The following is a 13,437-nucleotide window of genomic DNA, read 5'->3' on the forward strand; positions in this document are numbered from 1 at the left end:
AAAAACAATTTAATGTTTTTAAATGTATACATAATTTTTTGAGATGATATATGTAAGCAGTGGATATAATTTCAATTTTTATGGAAATAAAATTATCACACAGAAATCTAGGTGCCATTATTATAAAACAAAAATAACTAGAATCTACTTACCTTAAAAAATTCCCTTTTTTCAACCATCTCATCACCATCTGCATCCAGCATTTTAAAAGCAACATGAAACCCAGAATGAGGTTCTGCAATCAAGTGAATATGAACAATTTAAATACAAATTGTTTGCAGATCTATAATCTTCAAATTTTGAAATAAGCTTCTAGAAATTGAGTAAATGCCTGAACTGAGAAAAAACTGATCTCTTCTTATAACAATTTTCAAAGGGTGGTATATTCCCAATAGTGTGCTGTTCTGCTATTAAGTGTTCTGCCCGTCAAAGCAAAATTAATTTGAGAACTTAATTTCTTTAGCTCTACTAGGAACTTTCTTGTAATCATTATAGTACCATAGCCATTTCATATTGACTATTACTTTTTGTTTCCCTTCCTCAAAGTAAGACTTAAAATAAATTTTTAATTTTGAAATATTTTTAGACTTACAAAAGTGTTATGAAGATAGTATACAAGTTCTCATATACTCATTACCCAGCTTCCTCTAATGATAGGGATCTTGCATAACCACAGTACCTTTACAAAAACTAAGAAATTAACATTGGTATAGCATTATTAACTAAGTTATAGTCTATTTAGATTTGATGGTTTTCCTCTGTCACTCACCTCTAGAATCAAATATAAGAAATGATGATGCATGGAATTGTTATGTCCCCTTTTCCTCCTCTAAGCTGTGAAAGTTCTTCAATCTTTCCTTGATTTTCATGACACTGAGTTTGAAAATTTTATAGACTATTAGGTGAGAGTTTTTAAATATTCCTAAATGAAGGCTAAGTCTTGTTGATCAAACTTTTTTGTTTTAAAAGACAAAGTTATGGGGTTCCTTACTTCAAAGGAGGAAGAAGGACCTAAAGAGATAATCTAATCTAATACTACTGTTTTACAGATATAGAAATTAAACTACCAACAATATTTTCACTAATAAACACAGAAATACCAAACTTGCAAAATCTTGTTTGGTAAGAATGGAAAATTCCAGATGATCTTTGAAAAAAATTACAGGATACTTACTAGTGAGAATTGTAAGCAAGAAAAGATACTCAGTATATGAAATTAGCCCTAAAAGAGATAAAATAAAATCATCAGAAAATGTTTCAGAAGTCATATATAGATACTATACAAAAACATCTAATAAAACACACCCACATTTTTATTTTAAATTACTTCTCTTTGGTACAGAAGAAAACTTTTATAATAGAGAGTTGAAGTACTAATATTAAAAAAAAAAGTCTAATAGGTTACTATTATTAATAAGGGGAATGGATGCTGACCAGCAAATAAGAGGTATCCAATAACTGGCATAATTTTTACATAATTTCTACTTAAATTTTATTATTCATACTATCTCAAGTGAAACAAACTTATAAGTTCGGTATAACAACACATTTGGATATCCAAAGTTTTCTGTAGCAGTAAGCTGATTTTCAGATTTAGATATACCAAAATTCAAATTCTATCATTTAAAATGAAATAATCAAATCCCTATAGCAGTAACTTGATTTTCATTTGGGAAACCATTTCTTCCCCATTCTCAAACATGGAGTTTAGATAGGATGACCCATCTTCACTTTTGGAGGTAGATGTTGACTATCTTAAGAAAATAATTACATTCCTGTAGAATTAGTGCAGGAATGGAAAAGTACATTGATTCACAAGTTTAAAATTTTTCTTTTGCTAGCCCTGTATCTCAAGTCTTTTTAAATCTATAGTCCTGCCTTTTCATTCTTCACCCGCCCTCTTAATTGTTGAAGAAGTCTGGTTATTTATCATGTAAAGTTTATTGCACTCTTAGAAGTTTTGCTAACTGTATCTACTCTGTGTCATTTTACATGTTCGCCTAACTGCTAAATTTCCTACAAACTGGTTCTTAGAACCAGAGGCACCCAGATTCAAGATTGATTTTTGACAAGAACTCTTAATAGATGGTGCTGTATACTTCCATCAGGAGGCCAAAATACAAATGTTTACAGAAAATGCTAAATACCAATGAGGAGTATGAATGTAAGAGTTACAGGAATACACCAAAAGATGAAATCATTTCCACAGTTTAGATGATCAGGTATGTACGTCATACAGGCAGTAAATCCAAAAATGGTCTATGACTAGTGGGTAAAATTTTCAGTTAAGATGGAATGCTGTAAGTGGGAAAGCCACAGGAGATAGAGGAGGCTAAATATGAAACTTAAAAAGTGATTGTCTGAAATAATGCTCATGTGGATAATACCAGGGGAAAAAAATGTGAAGAGGGTAAAGGTAGTAGGTATTTATCCTTTCATGTAGGAAGAATATTCCCTAACAGCTCCAATTAAAACAGAATCTCAGAGTGAAAAGTAGTTCAGGTAAGGATTTTATGTCTAGGTAATTCAGTATTTCAGCTATAAGTGACTTCAGGTTTATGTTATGTTATATTATTTATTATTGTGTGTAAGAACTGGGGTTTAGGCCAGAGTTGTAGGGGATGAGAGGATTCACCAGACAGAATGGGGAGTAGAACAGGCAGATTTACTGAAATATACTGCTAGCGGGAGCAGAGGGCAAGACAGGAGAGGTTTGCTGCTCCATATGTGGATTAGCACCTTGCCATGGACTGAATGCTGGACATAGAAGGTATATATTTTAAATGCTTTTAGAAAACTAGAGATCAAGTGGGACACTGAGTGGAAAGGAACTATTGCAGGCACTGCACCCGTGAATGGAAACTGTGGAGAACAATGTGGGAAACACCATGGAGGTAAGTGAACGGCTCCAGGTGCCATTAAAGGAAGGTAAGGACTCCGAGGAGAGACCTGCAAATAGCCAAAGGCCAGCAGGTAAGCTTGTGTGGAAAAGCACATACACTCGAAAAGGAGAGGCTGATTGTAGCTGCCCAGGTTCCCTCGCTGTGACCTAGGTTTGTGGGGAGATGCATGGGAATTGACACTGAGGTGAATGACCCTCACTGAGTAATCAAAAACCAGGCGCCTGGGCATGGGAGCAGGGTTCAAAAACCGCCATTTCTGCAAAACTGAACTGGGCTACCACCCACGTCCTGGATCTGAGGGCTTCGGAACTGAGAACCGGGGCATGAAATTTGTGGCGTGGAATGCCCACGATAGTGGGGCAGATGGCAGACACAGCACCCCCACGCCATTGAGTCACTACATACCATACCCACTCTGTTCCGCAGAGAGCCAAGGGGAAAAAAACACAGTTCTGGAAGGATACTAGGAAAGATCTCTGGTGCCAACTAGTGATCAGAACAAATTCACCAACTTCCTGATAATTGGAAGCCAGGGATCACAAAACTACCCTCATGCTCTGAGAGGGGGTGGGTCACGCAAACAGGGGTAAGAAGGGAAACAAGGTGTGGAAAAAGACCCCATTCTGGACCTGAGCCAAGTGACGATCTGGGGTGTGGGATGTACCCATAACAGTGGGCACTGTACAGGTGACAGCCAGCATTTTGGATCTGATAGCCCTGGAATTGAGACGAGCACAGAATTCAGGGCGTGGGATCCATAGAGCTATGGGCACAGCACCAGATGAACATGGGTCAGACACAGCACCCACCTTGAACAATAGCTCTGTGTTGAGGTGCTCTTCTCCCCCATCCTTTTCTCAAAGAACCACTGGGAAAAAGCACAGGTCAGCAAGTACAGGTCTCTGGTGCCATCTAGTGAATCTGATAGCCCTGGAATTGAGACTAGAGTGCAGAATTCAGGGCATGGGATCCACAGAGCTATGAGCACAGCACCAGATGAACATGGGGCAGACACAGCACCCACCTTGAACAATAGCCTGTGTTGAGGTGCTCCCCTCCCTATCCTTTTCTCAGAGAACCACTGGGAAAAAGCACAGGTCAGCAAGTCCAGGTCTCTGGTGCCATCTAGTGACCAGAAAAGAAAATCACCAACTGGCTGATTCCCTGCTGGAATTGAGTAAACACAGATGGAGGGAACTGTAAGGGACAATTCCAAGCAACCCAGCATCAACACCCTGGTGGAGTTTTGGCATACAGTGCTGGACTTGGTGTAGTAAACAGGTTCTGACACCACTGAAGGAGCACCCCAAAGAGATGCCTGCCATCACCAGTGGCACAACATCCCAACACATAGAACTTATTAGAAAGCAAACAGCAGGAAGAAGGAAAAGTATAAACAACCAAGCAATTCTGCAGGAGGAGGACACACGATAAAAAGAAAAACAGTCACCAGAGCTCAAATATGACATAGAGGAACTTTTTGGCCTTTCAAATAGAGATTTAATGATCGTCATGGTTAAACAGCAGAAAGGAAACGAAAAGGAAAAAAATGATTTGAGACAAATAATCACTGATCTGAAGAATGAAATTGAGACCTCAATAAAGGAAAGAAAAGAAATGCAGGAGATTAAAAGATTACTAGAGGAATAAAGAACTCTGGGAATAGCTATGAAAACAGAATCGATGAAATGGAAGAATGGATCAGTACTCTTGAAGACACAGAAATAAAAAAAGCCAAAAGAGAAAAGGAGAGAGAAGTACAAAGGAAGAAGTATGAAGACATTCTTCGACAATTATCAGACTCCATGAAGAGAGGAAATGTAAGTGTGATAGGCATTCCAGAAGATGAGGAGAGAGACAAAGGAATTGAGAAATTATTCAAGGAGATAACTGAAGAAAACTTCCCAAGCATCAAAAAGGAGAGGAACATAGACATACAAGAAGTGAGAAGAACACCCAATTACCACAATGAAAAGAAAACTACAGCAAGACACATAATAGTAAAGCTTGCAAGAGTCCAAGACAAGGAAAATATAATGAAACAGGCAAGACTGAACAAACAGGTAACTTATAAGGGAAAACCAATCAGGTTAATTTTAAACTTCTCCAAAGAAAAACTACGGGCAAGAAGAAAATGGAGTAACATATTCAACAAACTTCAATACAGCAAATGTCAACCAAGAATACTTTACCCTGCAAAGCTCTCCTTCCTCTATGAAGAAAAAATATGGATCTTTTCAGACAAACAGAAACTCCAGAAATTCATTACAACGAAACCCTCCACTCCAAAAAATTCTATAAGAAGTCCTAAAGACAAAACCAACAGAGGAATGAACAAGAACAGAATAAAGCAAGGAATAAAATTACAAAGAAGACAAATAAAATGGCAAATACAGATATCAACATATCAATATTAGCTATAAATGTAAATGGATTAAACTCATCAATAAAATGACAGAGACTAGCAGGCTGGATTAAAAAAGAAAATCCAACCTTCTGCTGTCTCCAGGAAACACATTTAACCACAAAAGACAAAAATAGACTGAAAGCAAAAGGTTGGAAAGCAATCCTACAAGCAAATGGACCAAAAAAGAAGGCAGGAACAGCTCTACCTATATCAGATGAAACAGACTTCAAATTAAAAAAGGTAAAAAGAGACAAAGACGGACACTACATTATGATCAAGGGGACAATACATCAGGAAGAAATAACACTCATCAACATATACTCACCAAATAAAGGAGCACCAAAATATAATTGAAAATTATTATCAGCTCTGAAAACAGACATTAAGAAAATACATATATAGTGGGAGACTTCAACACTCCACTCTCACCAATGGACAGATCAACGTGACAAACAATAAACAAAGACACTAGAGCCCTAAATAAAGACACAGAACTCATGGACTTAACAGACATCTATAGGACACAGTACCCCAAAAAATCCAAGTACACATTTTTCTCAAGTGCACACTGATCATTCTCCAGAATTGATCACATACCGTGCCACAAGACAAATATCAACAGATACATGAAGATCAAAATCATTCCAACAATCTTCTCCAATCATAAAGGCATCAAACTAGAAATAACTCATGAAAAGAAAATAAGGAACCCTTCCACTTCATGAGCTTGAAATCCACACTGCTGGAAGACCATTGGACTAATGAGGAGATCAAAGAAGAAATTAATAAATAATTTGAGTTGAATGACAAGGAGGACACCGCTTTTCCACTTTCCAGTAAAAGCAGTAATAAGAGGAAAATATATAGCAATACAGGCTTACATCAAGAAACAAGAAAGAACTCAAAGAAACAACTGAATCTCACAACTCAAAGAGCTAGAAAAAGAAAAACAAAAAAATCCTAAAGCCAGTAGAAGAAAGGAATAAAAATCAAAGCAGAAATAAATGAAATGGAAATTAAAAAAAAATCCAAAAGATTAATGAAACCAAAAGTTGGTTCTTTGAAAAAAATAAACAAAATAGACAAAACTCTAGCCAGGCTCACAAAGAAAAAATGGGAGCAAACACATATAAATAGGATTACAAATGAAAGAGGAGAAATCACAACAGACTCAGTAGAAATCAAAAGAATAATCAGAGTGCTCGCTTCGGCAGCACATATACAAAAGAATAATCAGAGATTACCCTGAACACTTATATGCAAACAAATTCAACAACCTAGAAGAGATGGACAAATTCCTAGAATGATATAATCATCCAAAGCTGGACAAAGAAGAAATAGAACACCTTAACAGACCAATTACAAGCAGCGAAATTGAGGCAGTAATCAAAGCACTCCCCCAAAACAAAAGCCCACATCCAGATGGCTTCACAAATGAATTCTACCAAACACTCAGCAGTGTATTAGTGCCCATCCTACACAAACTCTTTCAAAAAATTGAAAAGAAGGAATACTACCAAATACGTTCTATGAAGCCAACATTACACTAATACCAAAACCAAGCAAAGATAGCACAAAAAAAGAAAATTACAGGCCACTCTCCCTAATGAACACTGATGTAAAAATCCTCAACAAAATCCTTGCCAACAGAATCCAACAATGCATCAACAATGCATCACTACTGCTCTTCAATGTAATACTGGAGGTCCTAGCCAGGGCAATAAGACAAGAGAAAGACATACAAGGAATCCAAACAGGGAAAGAAGAAGTAAAACCATCACTTTTTGCAGATGATATGATAAAATACATAAAGAACCCTAAAAATGCCACAGAAAAACTACTTGAAATAATCAACCAGTTTAGTAAAGTAGCAGGATACAAAATCAACACACAAAAGTCAGTAGCCTTCCTATACACAATCAATCTGAAGAAGAAATCAAGAGAACCATCCCTTTTATGATTGAAACAAAAAATAATCAAATACTTGGGAATAAACCTAACAAAAGAGGTGAAGGACCTATACAAAGAAAATTATAAACCACTGTTAAAAGAAATAGAAAAAGACACAAAGAAATGAAAAGACATTCCATGCTCATGGATTGGAAGAATTAACATTATTAAAATGGCCATCCTACCAAAAAGCAATTTACAGATTCAATGCTATTCAAATAAAAATCTCAATGACATTCTTCAAAGAAACAGAAAAAATACTAATGAAATTCATATGGAACTGTTAGGGGGAAAAGGATGTCCTAAAGCTAATTCCATACAGGCTTTGTGGACTCCACCCCCACCCCAGGCCAAAGCCAAAAACACTGGGAACTCCAAATCCCATCACCACCAAAGGGAAGGTAGCTGGGACTTGAGGGTGGGGTTAAGCAGCCAGGTTGATATAAAAGGCAGACACGTGGGCTTTGGGGGTCCCCCATTTTGGCTCTCCACCAGCTAGCAGCGTCTGGCCAGCTCTGACAGTGACTTTGGGTTTCCAGGTCGTTGGATCGGGTAGGACGCATTAAAGACTTTATTTCCCTATTTTCTCCGAGTTGTATCTTTTCCTTATTTCCTTTTCCCTTAAAAATAAACCTTTTATTAACCTTTTGTGTGTGCCTGTAGTGGACTATTAATAAGTCCCTTTGAAGCGCGCGGGTAAGGACCCACAGCCAGGATCCCGTTCAATATTGGGGCTGCTCTATAACAGAACCACAAAAAACCATGAATAGCCAAAGCCCTACTGATGAAAACAAAGGAGAAAGGAGGTATCACACTTCCAAACTTCAAACTGTACTACAAAGCCATAATAACTAAAACAGTTTGGTATTGGAACAAAAACAGACACACAGACCAATGGAACCTAACAGAGAGTTCAGAAACAAAACCACACTTATATGGACAACTGATCTTCGACAAAGAAACAAAGACTAAGAAACGGAACATGAACAGTTTGTTCAATAAATGGTGCTGGGAAAACTGGACCACCACTTGAAAAAAAAATGAAACTAGACCATTACTTCTCACCGTGCACAAAAATAAACTCAAAATGGCTAAAAGAACTGGATATAAGACCTGAAACCATAAAATATATAGAAGAAAATATAGGTAAACCAGTACAAGACATATCTCAAAAACATATTTAAAGACTCATCACCCAAAGCAAAGATAGTCAAGGAAAAGATAAATACTTGGGATTACATCAAACTGAAGAGCTTCTGTACAGCAAAAGAGACATTAACCAAAACAGAGAGACACCCCACTGATTGTGAAAAAAACCTTTGCACTGCATACAACTGATAAGGGACTGATCACAAAGATATACAAAGAACTCACATCATTCAACAAAAACAAAGTAAACAATCCAGTCAAGAAAAGGGCAGAAGAACTTAGAAGACATTTCTCCAAAAAAGAAATGCAAATGGCCAACAGGCATAAGAAAAAATGTTCAACATCCCTTATAATCAGGGAAATGCAAATCCAAACCACATTGAGATACCACCTTACACCAGTAAGAATGGCACCTATCAAAAAAACAAGCAACAACAAATGTTGGCGAGGATGTGGTGAAAAAGGAACGCTCCTATATTGCCGTTGGGAGTGCAAACTGGTCCAACCACTATGGAAAGCTGTCTGGGATTCCTCAGTCTACTAAAAATGGAGCTACCATATGACCCAGCAATTCCACTCCCAGGGATCTACCCTAAGGACACAAAAACATTGATTCAAAAGACCACCTGTACCCCTATGTTTATTGTAGCACTATTTATAATAGGTAAAACCTGGAAACAACCCAAATGTCCAAAATTAGATGATTGGATTAAGAAGATGTGGCATATATACACAATGGAATATTATTCAGCAATCAAAAAAATACACTCATGCCATTTGCAGCAACGTGGATGGAGCTAGAAGGAATTAAGCTCAGTGAAGTTAGCCAAAAGGAAAAAGAAAAATATTGCATGGTTTCACTTATAAAAGGAATATAGGGGAACCAAATAAGACATCAGTGTAAAAAAATAACAGTACAAAGCACACCAAAGCAAAAACAGACAATCATATATCAGAGACATACTGCAGAGGAGGAGGAGGGAGAGGGATCAAACCGAGAGAGGGAGGAGTATAGGGGATTGACGTGATGGTGCATGGGTGCACTGGTGAAGGAAACCCCATGGGGACTACACCTGAGTGGTGTTCATTTAAAATGAACAATGATGTAAAAATAATTAATTAAAAATGCTTTTAGTGACTTACAATTTTTTTTTTCATCACTTTTTATTCATTTTTATTTTGGAGCAGGTGTACTTCTCTTTAATGAAAAAGCCTACAGTAAGCCTTCTGATTTTTTTTTTCCTTTAAAAATTCAGTGTTTATCTGAAGCAAGAATAAATTAAATATGTTTTGTCATATCTTGTACCTGAGAGAAGTGTTCCAATGTTAGTTAAAGGATCAAAGTATTTCATCCCTTAGCAGACTCAAAAAAGTGCAGAATAGACTTTTTTCCTGATTTTCAAAGGAATATAGTGATGTGAAAAAATGGCCAAATAGCTAGGCTGAACTTGGCTTGGCGCCAAAAGGAGATTTCAGTTTTCTTTTCTCTATAGGCATAGGTACATGTCCTTTATACCAAGTGAACTTTTTGAAAAAGAAAATTCCAATGTCTTTCTTGAAATACTGACATAAATTAAAACTAGAATAAACAGAATGTAATAGCGTAATAATAGCACCCTACTTTCTTAAGATATATTATAAACAATATAGCTCTAAATTATATTCTAGGCATCTGCCCTCTGTAAGTGATTTTACAGAAAACTGACATTTCAGAATATTTATAGGAGAAACAGTTGAATATATATTTATTGCATTTAGTTGTAAAATAATGGTAGTATCTCAAAACTGCATGTCAAATAGCAACGTATTTCAATTTATATTAAAAATTTGTCAAAGAATCCAAGGGACACTTAAGGAGATGATTAATTCTGCTACTATCCTTTTCTAGAAATATTTAAAATTTGGAATCATTCTAAAATAGAACTTGCTACTGAATACAATTTTGTGAAGTCTATTTCCCCAAAAGAAATTATACAACTATCATAATATATTTGTATATTTCAACATATATTATTTATATTTAGTACATCCTTGAGGATGTTACTATATTGAGAATCATGGACAGTTGAAAAATACATAAACTCATAACTTACAATTTACCGATCTTTACAATAATGCATGATGAATGAATTTTCTTATTTCAAGAATATATTACCTTTAGCTGGTTATAATACAGTATAAATTTTGATAGTTCTTCTATGTGGGAAAAGGGAGATTTTGTTTCAAAGGTACCTACAGTTTACATTCTTTTCCTCAAATGACTTCATTAATATCAATAAAGTATATATGAAAAAAACTGTTGAATATTTTCTATAAGCTATTCACATTAGTGTTTTTTAAAGTTTTAAATGTACATTTCAATTCATGCATTTTTAAAAAAGATTTGTTTATTTATTTATTTATTTGTTTGTTTGTTTATTTATTTATTTATTTATACAAGCACTGGGTACAGTCAGAAGCCCGGAAGGGTGAGAGAATTCACCAGAGCCAGAGCGGGGAGCAGAGCAGGCAGAAGGACCGAAGTACACTGCTGAGGGGAGCAGCGGGCGGCAGGAGAGGTCTGTGCGCTATGTGGGACCCTCTCTGGTGTCCAGGGATCAAACCGGCGCTGCAGAGGCTGCCGGCAGCTTTGCAGCCCAGCGCTCAACCGCTGCACCACCGGGGAGGCCCTCAATTCATGTATTTTAGAGAAAAACTGAAAAAAAAAATGCAGTTAAGTCCTTCCTCAAGATTTCTTCTTGTTTCCTGTAAGATAAATATTTAGGAGGCAAAATTAGACTGTTTCCATATGAAGGATGAGAGGCAAACAGAGAAAGGGTTCAAAGATATTTCCTGGGCTGGGTCTCCCCTGGTGGCGCAGCAGTTGAACGCTGGGCTGCGAGGCTGCCTGCAGCCTCTGCAGCGCCGGTTCGTTCCCCGGCCGCCGGCGAGGGTCCCACAAAAAAAAAAAAAAAAAAAAAAAAAAAAAAAAAAGATATTTCCTGGGTTTGATGAGCAGGGTGGAAAGTATTACTAGTTAGGAGAAAAGCTAGGCTGGAAAAAATGAAAAGGTATTTGAGAGCCATCGGTACGGTAGATGCTAAAACCAAAGAAGTTAAAAGGAGAAGAGTAGTAAGTGAAGGACAGAATCCTAGTAAGCAGAAATACTGAATGGGCAGCAAGAGGAAAGAGAGGTACAAAGACAATTAGGACAATGCGGTTTCACAGAAATCAAGAAAATTTGTGGCACACAGATTTGCCTAATAATAGAAGATCTTTTGTTGACGCTGATCTCAAGGAATTGTACCAGAAGTTAGCTATTCCCACTATAACCCTAGAAACAGATCTTAAAGTAGAAAATTCCAAGTAACCCAGTTATTATGAAGCTCCAAATATTCAGCCCATGAAGTATTCCCAACCTTAGCAATTCTTCTTCCATCTAGAATGTGGTGAAGAAACTATATTGGCAGAGGGATGGAGACTGTAAAGGATCAGGGTTGGGAACCTTAGAGTGGAATAAAAGCAAGAATAGGAAAGCCTAAGTTAAGGGAAGTCAGCATTTAACAAATGATGAGATAACAGAGTTCTTTCTTTGCCCTTTCATGATACTTCTAAATCTTCAGTGCTGCTGTTCTGCCTCATTTCCCTGTCAGTTGTTTAGTTCTTGTCATCATTAAGTCACATCATTAAGTCCTGGTTTTCCTATCAGTCCTTTATTAATGAAAGCTCCTGTGTAAATGATAGCAAGTTAGATTGAATTTTCTTCCAGTAGCTGTTCAATGCAAAATTTTTATTCTTTGAAACAAATACGATTTATTCCTGCATTCATGTATTCCTTCTCATTCCTCTTAAAGAACCCTTATTTCCCTCTCTAGTCATTTTCTTTCCTCAACTTCTCATAGTAATATCCTCAGGGAGCCTACCTAAAGGAACAAAAATCAAACTTCTTGCTGTGGACTTTCATTTTATGTATATTTTTCTAACAGTCCTTAACTATAGATTTTCTTTACAATAATCAAGAAATGGTAGCTTCTGATTCTTCAAGAAATATTAGAAACATATGCTGCCCCTGGCTCATTCTGAAAATATAAATAATCTTCCAGCTTTGGAAAGACCAGGGAGGAAGAACTATGCAATGAGGAAAATGTGTGAGTAGGTTGATGAATCTATTTACTTGCTGGGATAATTAGGTGTATATATACTTCTATATCTGTAACTTAAAAATTAATGGGAAAAAGTTACTGATAATCTTTTTCAATATCCACGGAAAACAAATATTTATCTCTCTTATGGTAGAGAAGCAGCGAAGCTGGTAAAAATAGAGAGATTCACAATCTTTCTTCTGGAGACCAGAACCACAATTTGGAGATGTGACCACACTCTACCAGAATCCTCTGACTATCTCTAGTGAGAACAGCTTTCCTAGCTCCTCTCCCAATATGGACAACTGCTTCAAAATTTTGGTGCTGGAAGCAGAGGCTGAAAGAAAAGAATGATGGTCTCAATTTCAAGAAATTAATAAAGAAGGGCCTCCCTGGTGGCACAAGGGGTTAAGCACAGCACTGTGAAGCTATCCATATCCTCTGTAGCATGAGTTTGATCGCTGGCCAGGGAGGTGACCCATATGGCACAGCAGACCTTTTCTGTCCCTCCCACTGCTCCCCTCAGCACTCTGTCTCTGGTGAATCCTCTCACCCCTCCGCACCTCTGGCCTGTATCTCCAGTTCGTGTATGCACAAATAAATAAATCTTTAAAAAAAAGAAATGAATAAAGAAAAGCTATAGGTTCTTTTTTTCTTTCCTCTCTGGAGAATTAAGACTAAGCAGTTTGGAAACTTGAATAACTTTCTGTCTCACTGTTGTTTTCAAGGCTTCCCTTAGTCTATTTTACATAAGCTCTACTACTACTCATTTATCTTTTTTATACCAAGAAAATGAATGTTTGCTCACTGCTTTTTGAAATTTCAACTCTCACATAATACGTCAGGCCTCAAAAATACAGCCCTTCATTTGCTAGGGAGCCTCCTTCTCCTCAAAGTTTGTTAAATC

At 36.9% G+C, this 13,437-nt stretch overlaps 1 protein-coding gene across 1 annotated transcript in view; it reads right to left on the reverse strand.

Moving 5' to 3' along the window:
• MICU2 (mitochondrial calcium uptake 2) overlaps window positions 1–13,437 on the reverse strand; it is a gene marked incomplete at both ends in the record, with an annotated part of 77,335 nt that overhangs the window by 29,202 nt on the left and 34,696 nt on the right. The window contains 2 exons of the mRNA XM_084234868.1: window positions 153–235; window positions 1,175–1,222. Coding sequence (XP_084090994.1) covers window positions 153–235; window positions 1,175–1,222 — 131 coding nt within the window. The remainder of the gene's footprint in view (window positions 1–152; window positions 236–1,174; window positions 1,223–13,437) is intronic.

Source organism: Talpa europaea, assembly GCF_964194135.1.
Source record: "Talpa europaea genome assembly, chromosome: 6".
Classification (NCBI taxonomy): domain Eukaryota; kingdom Metazoa; phylum Chordata; class Mammalia; order Eulipotyphla; family Talpidae; genus Talpa; species Talpa europaea.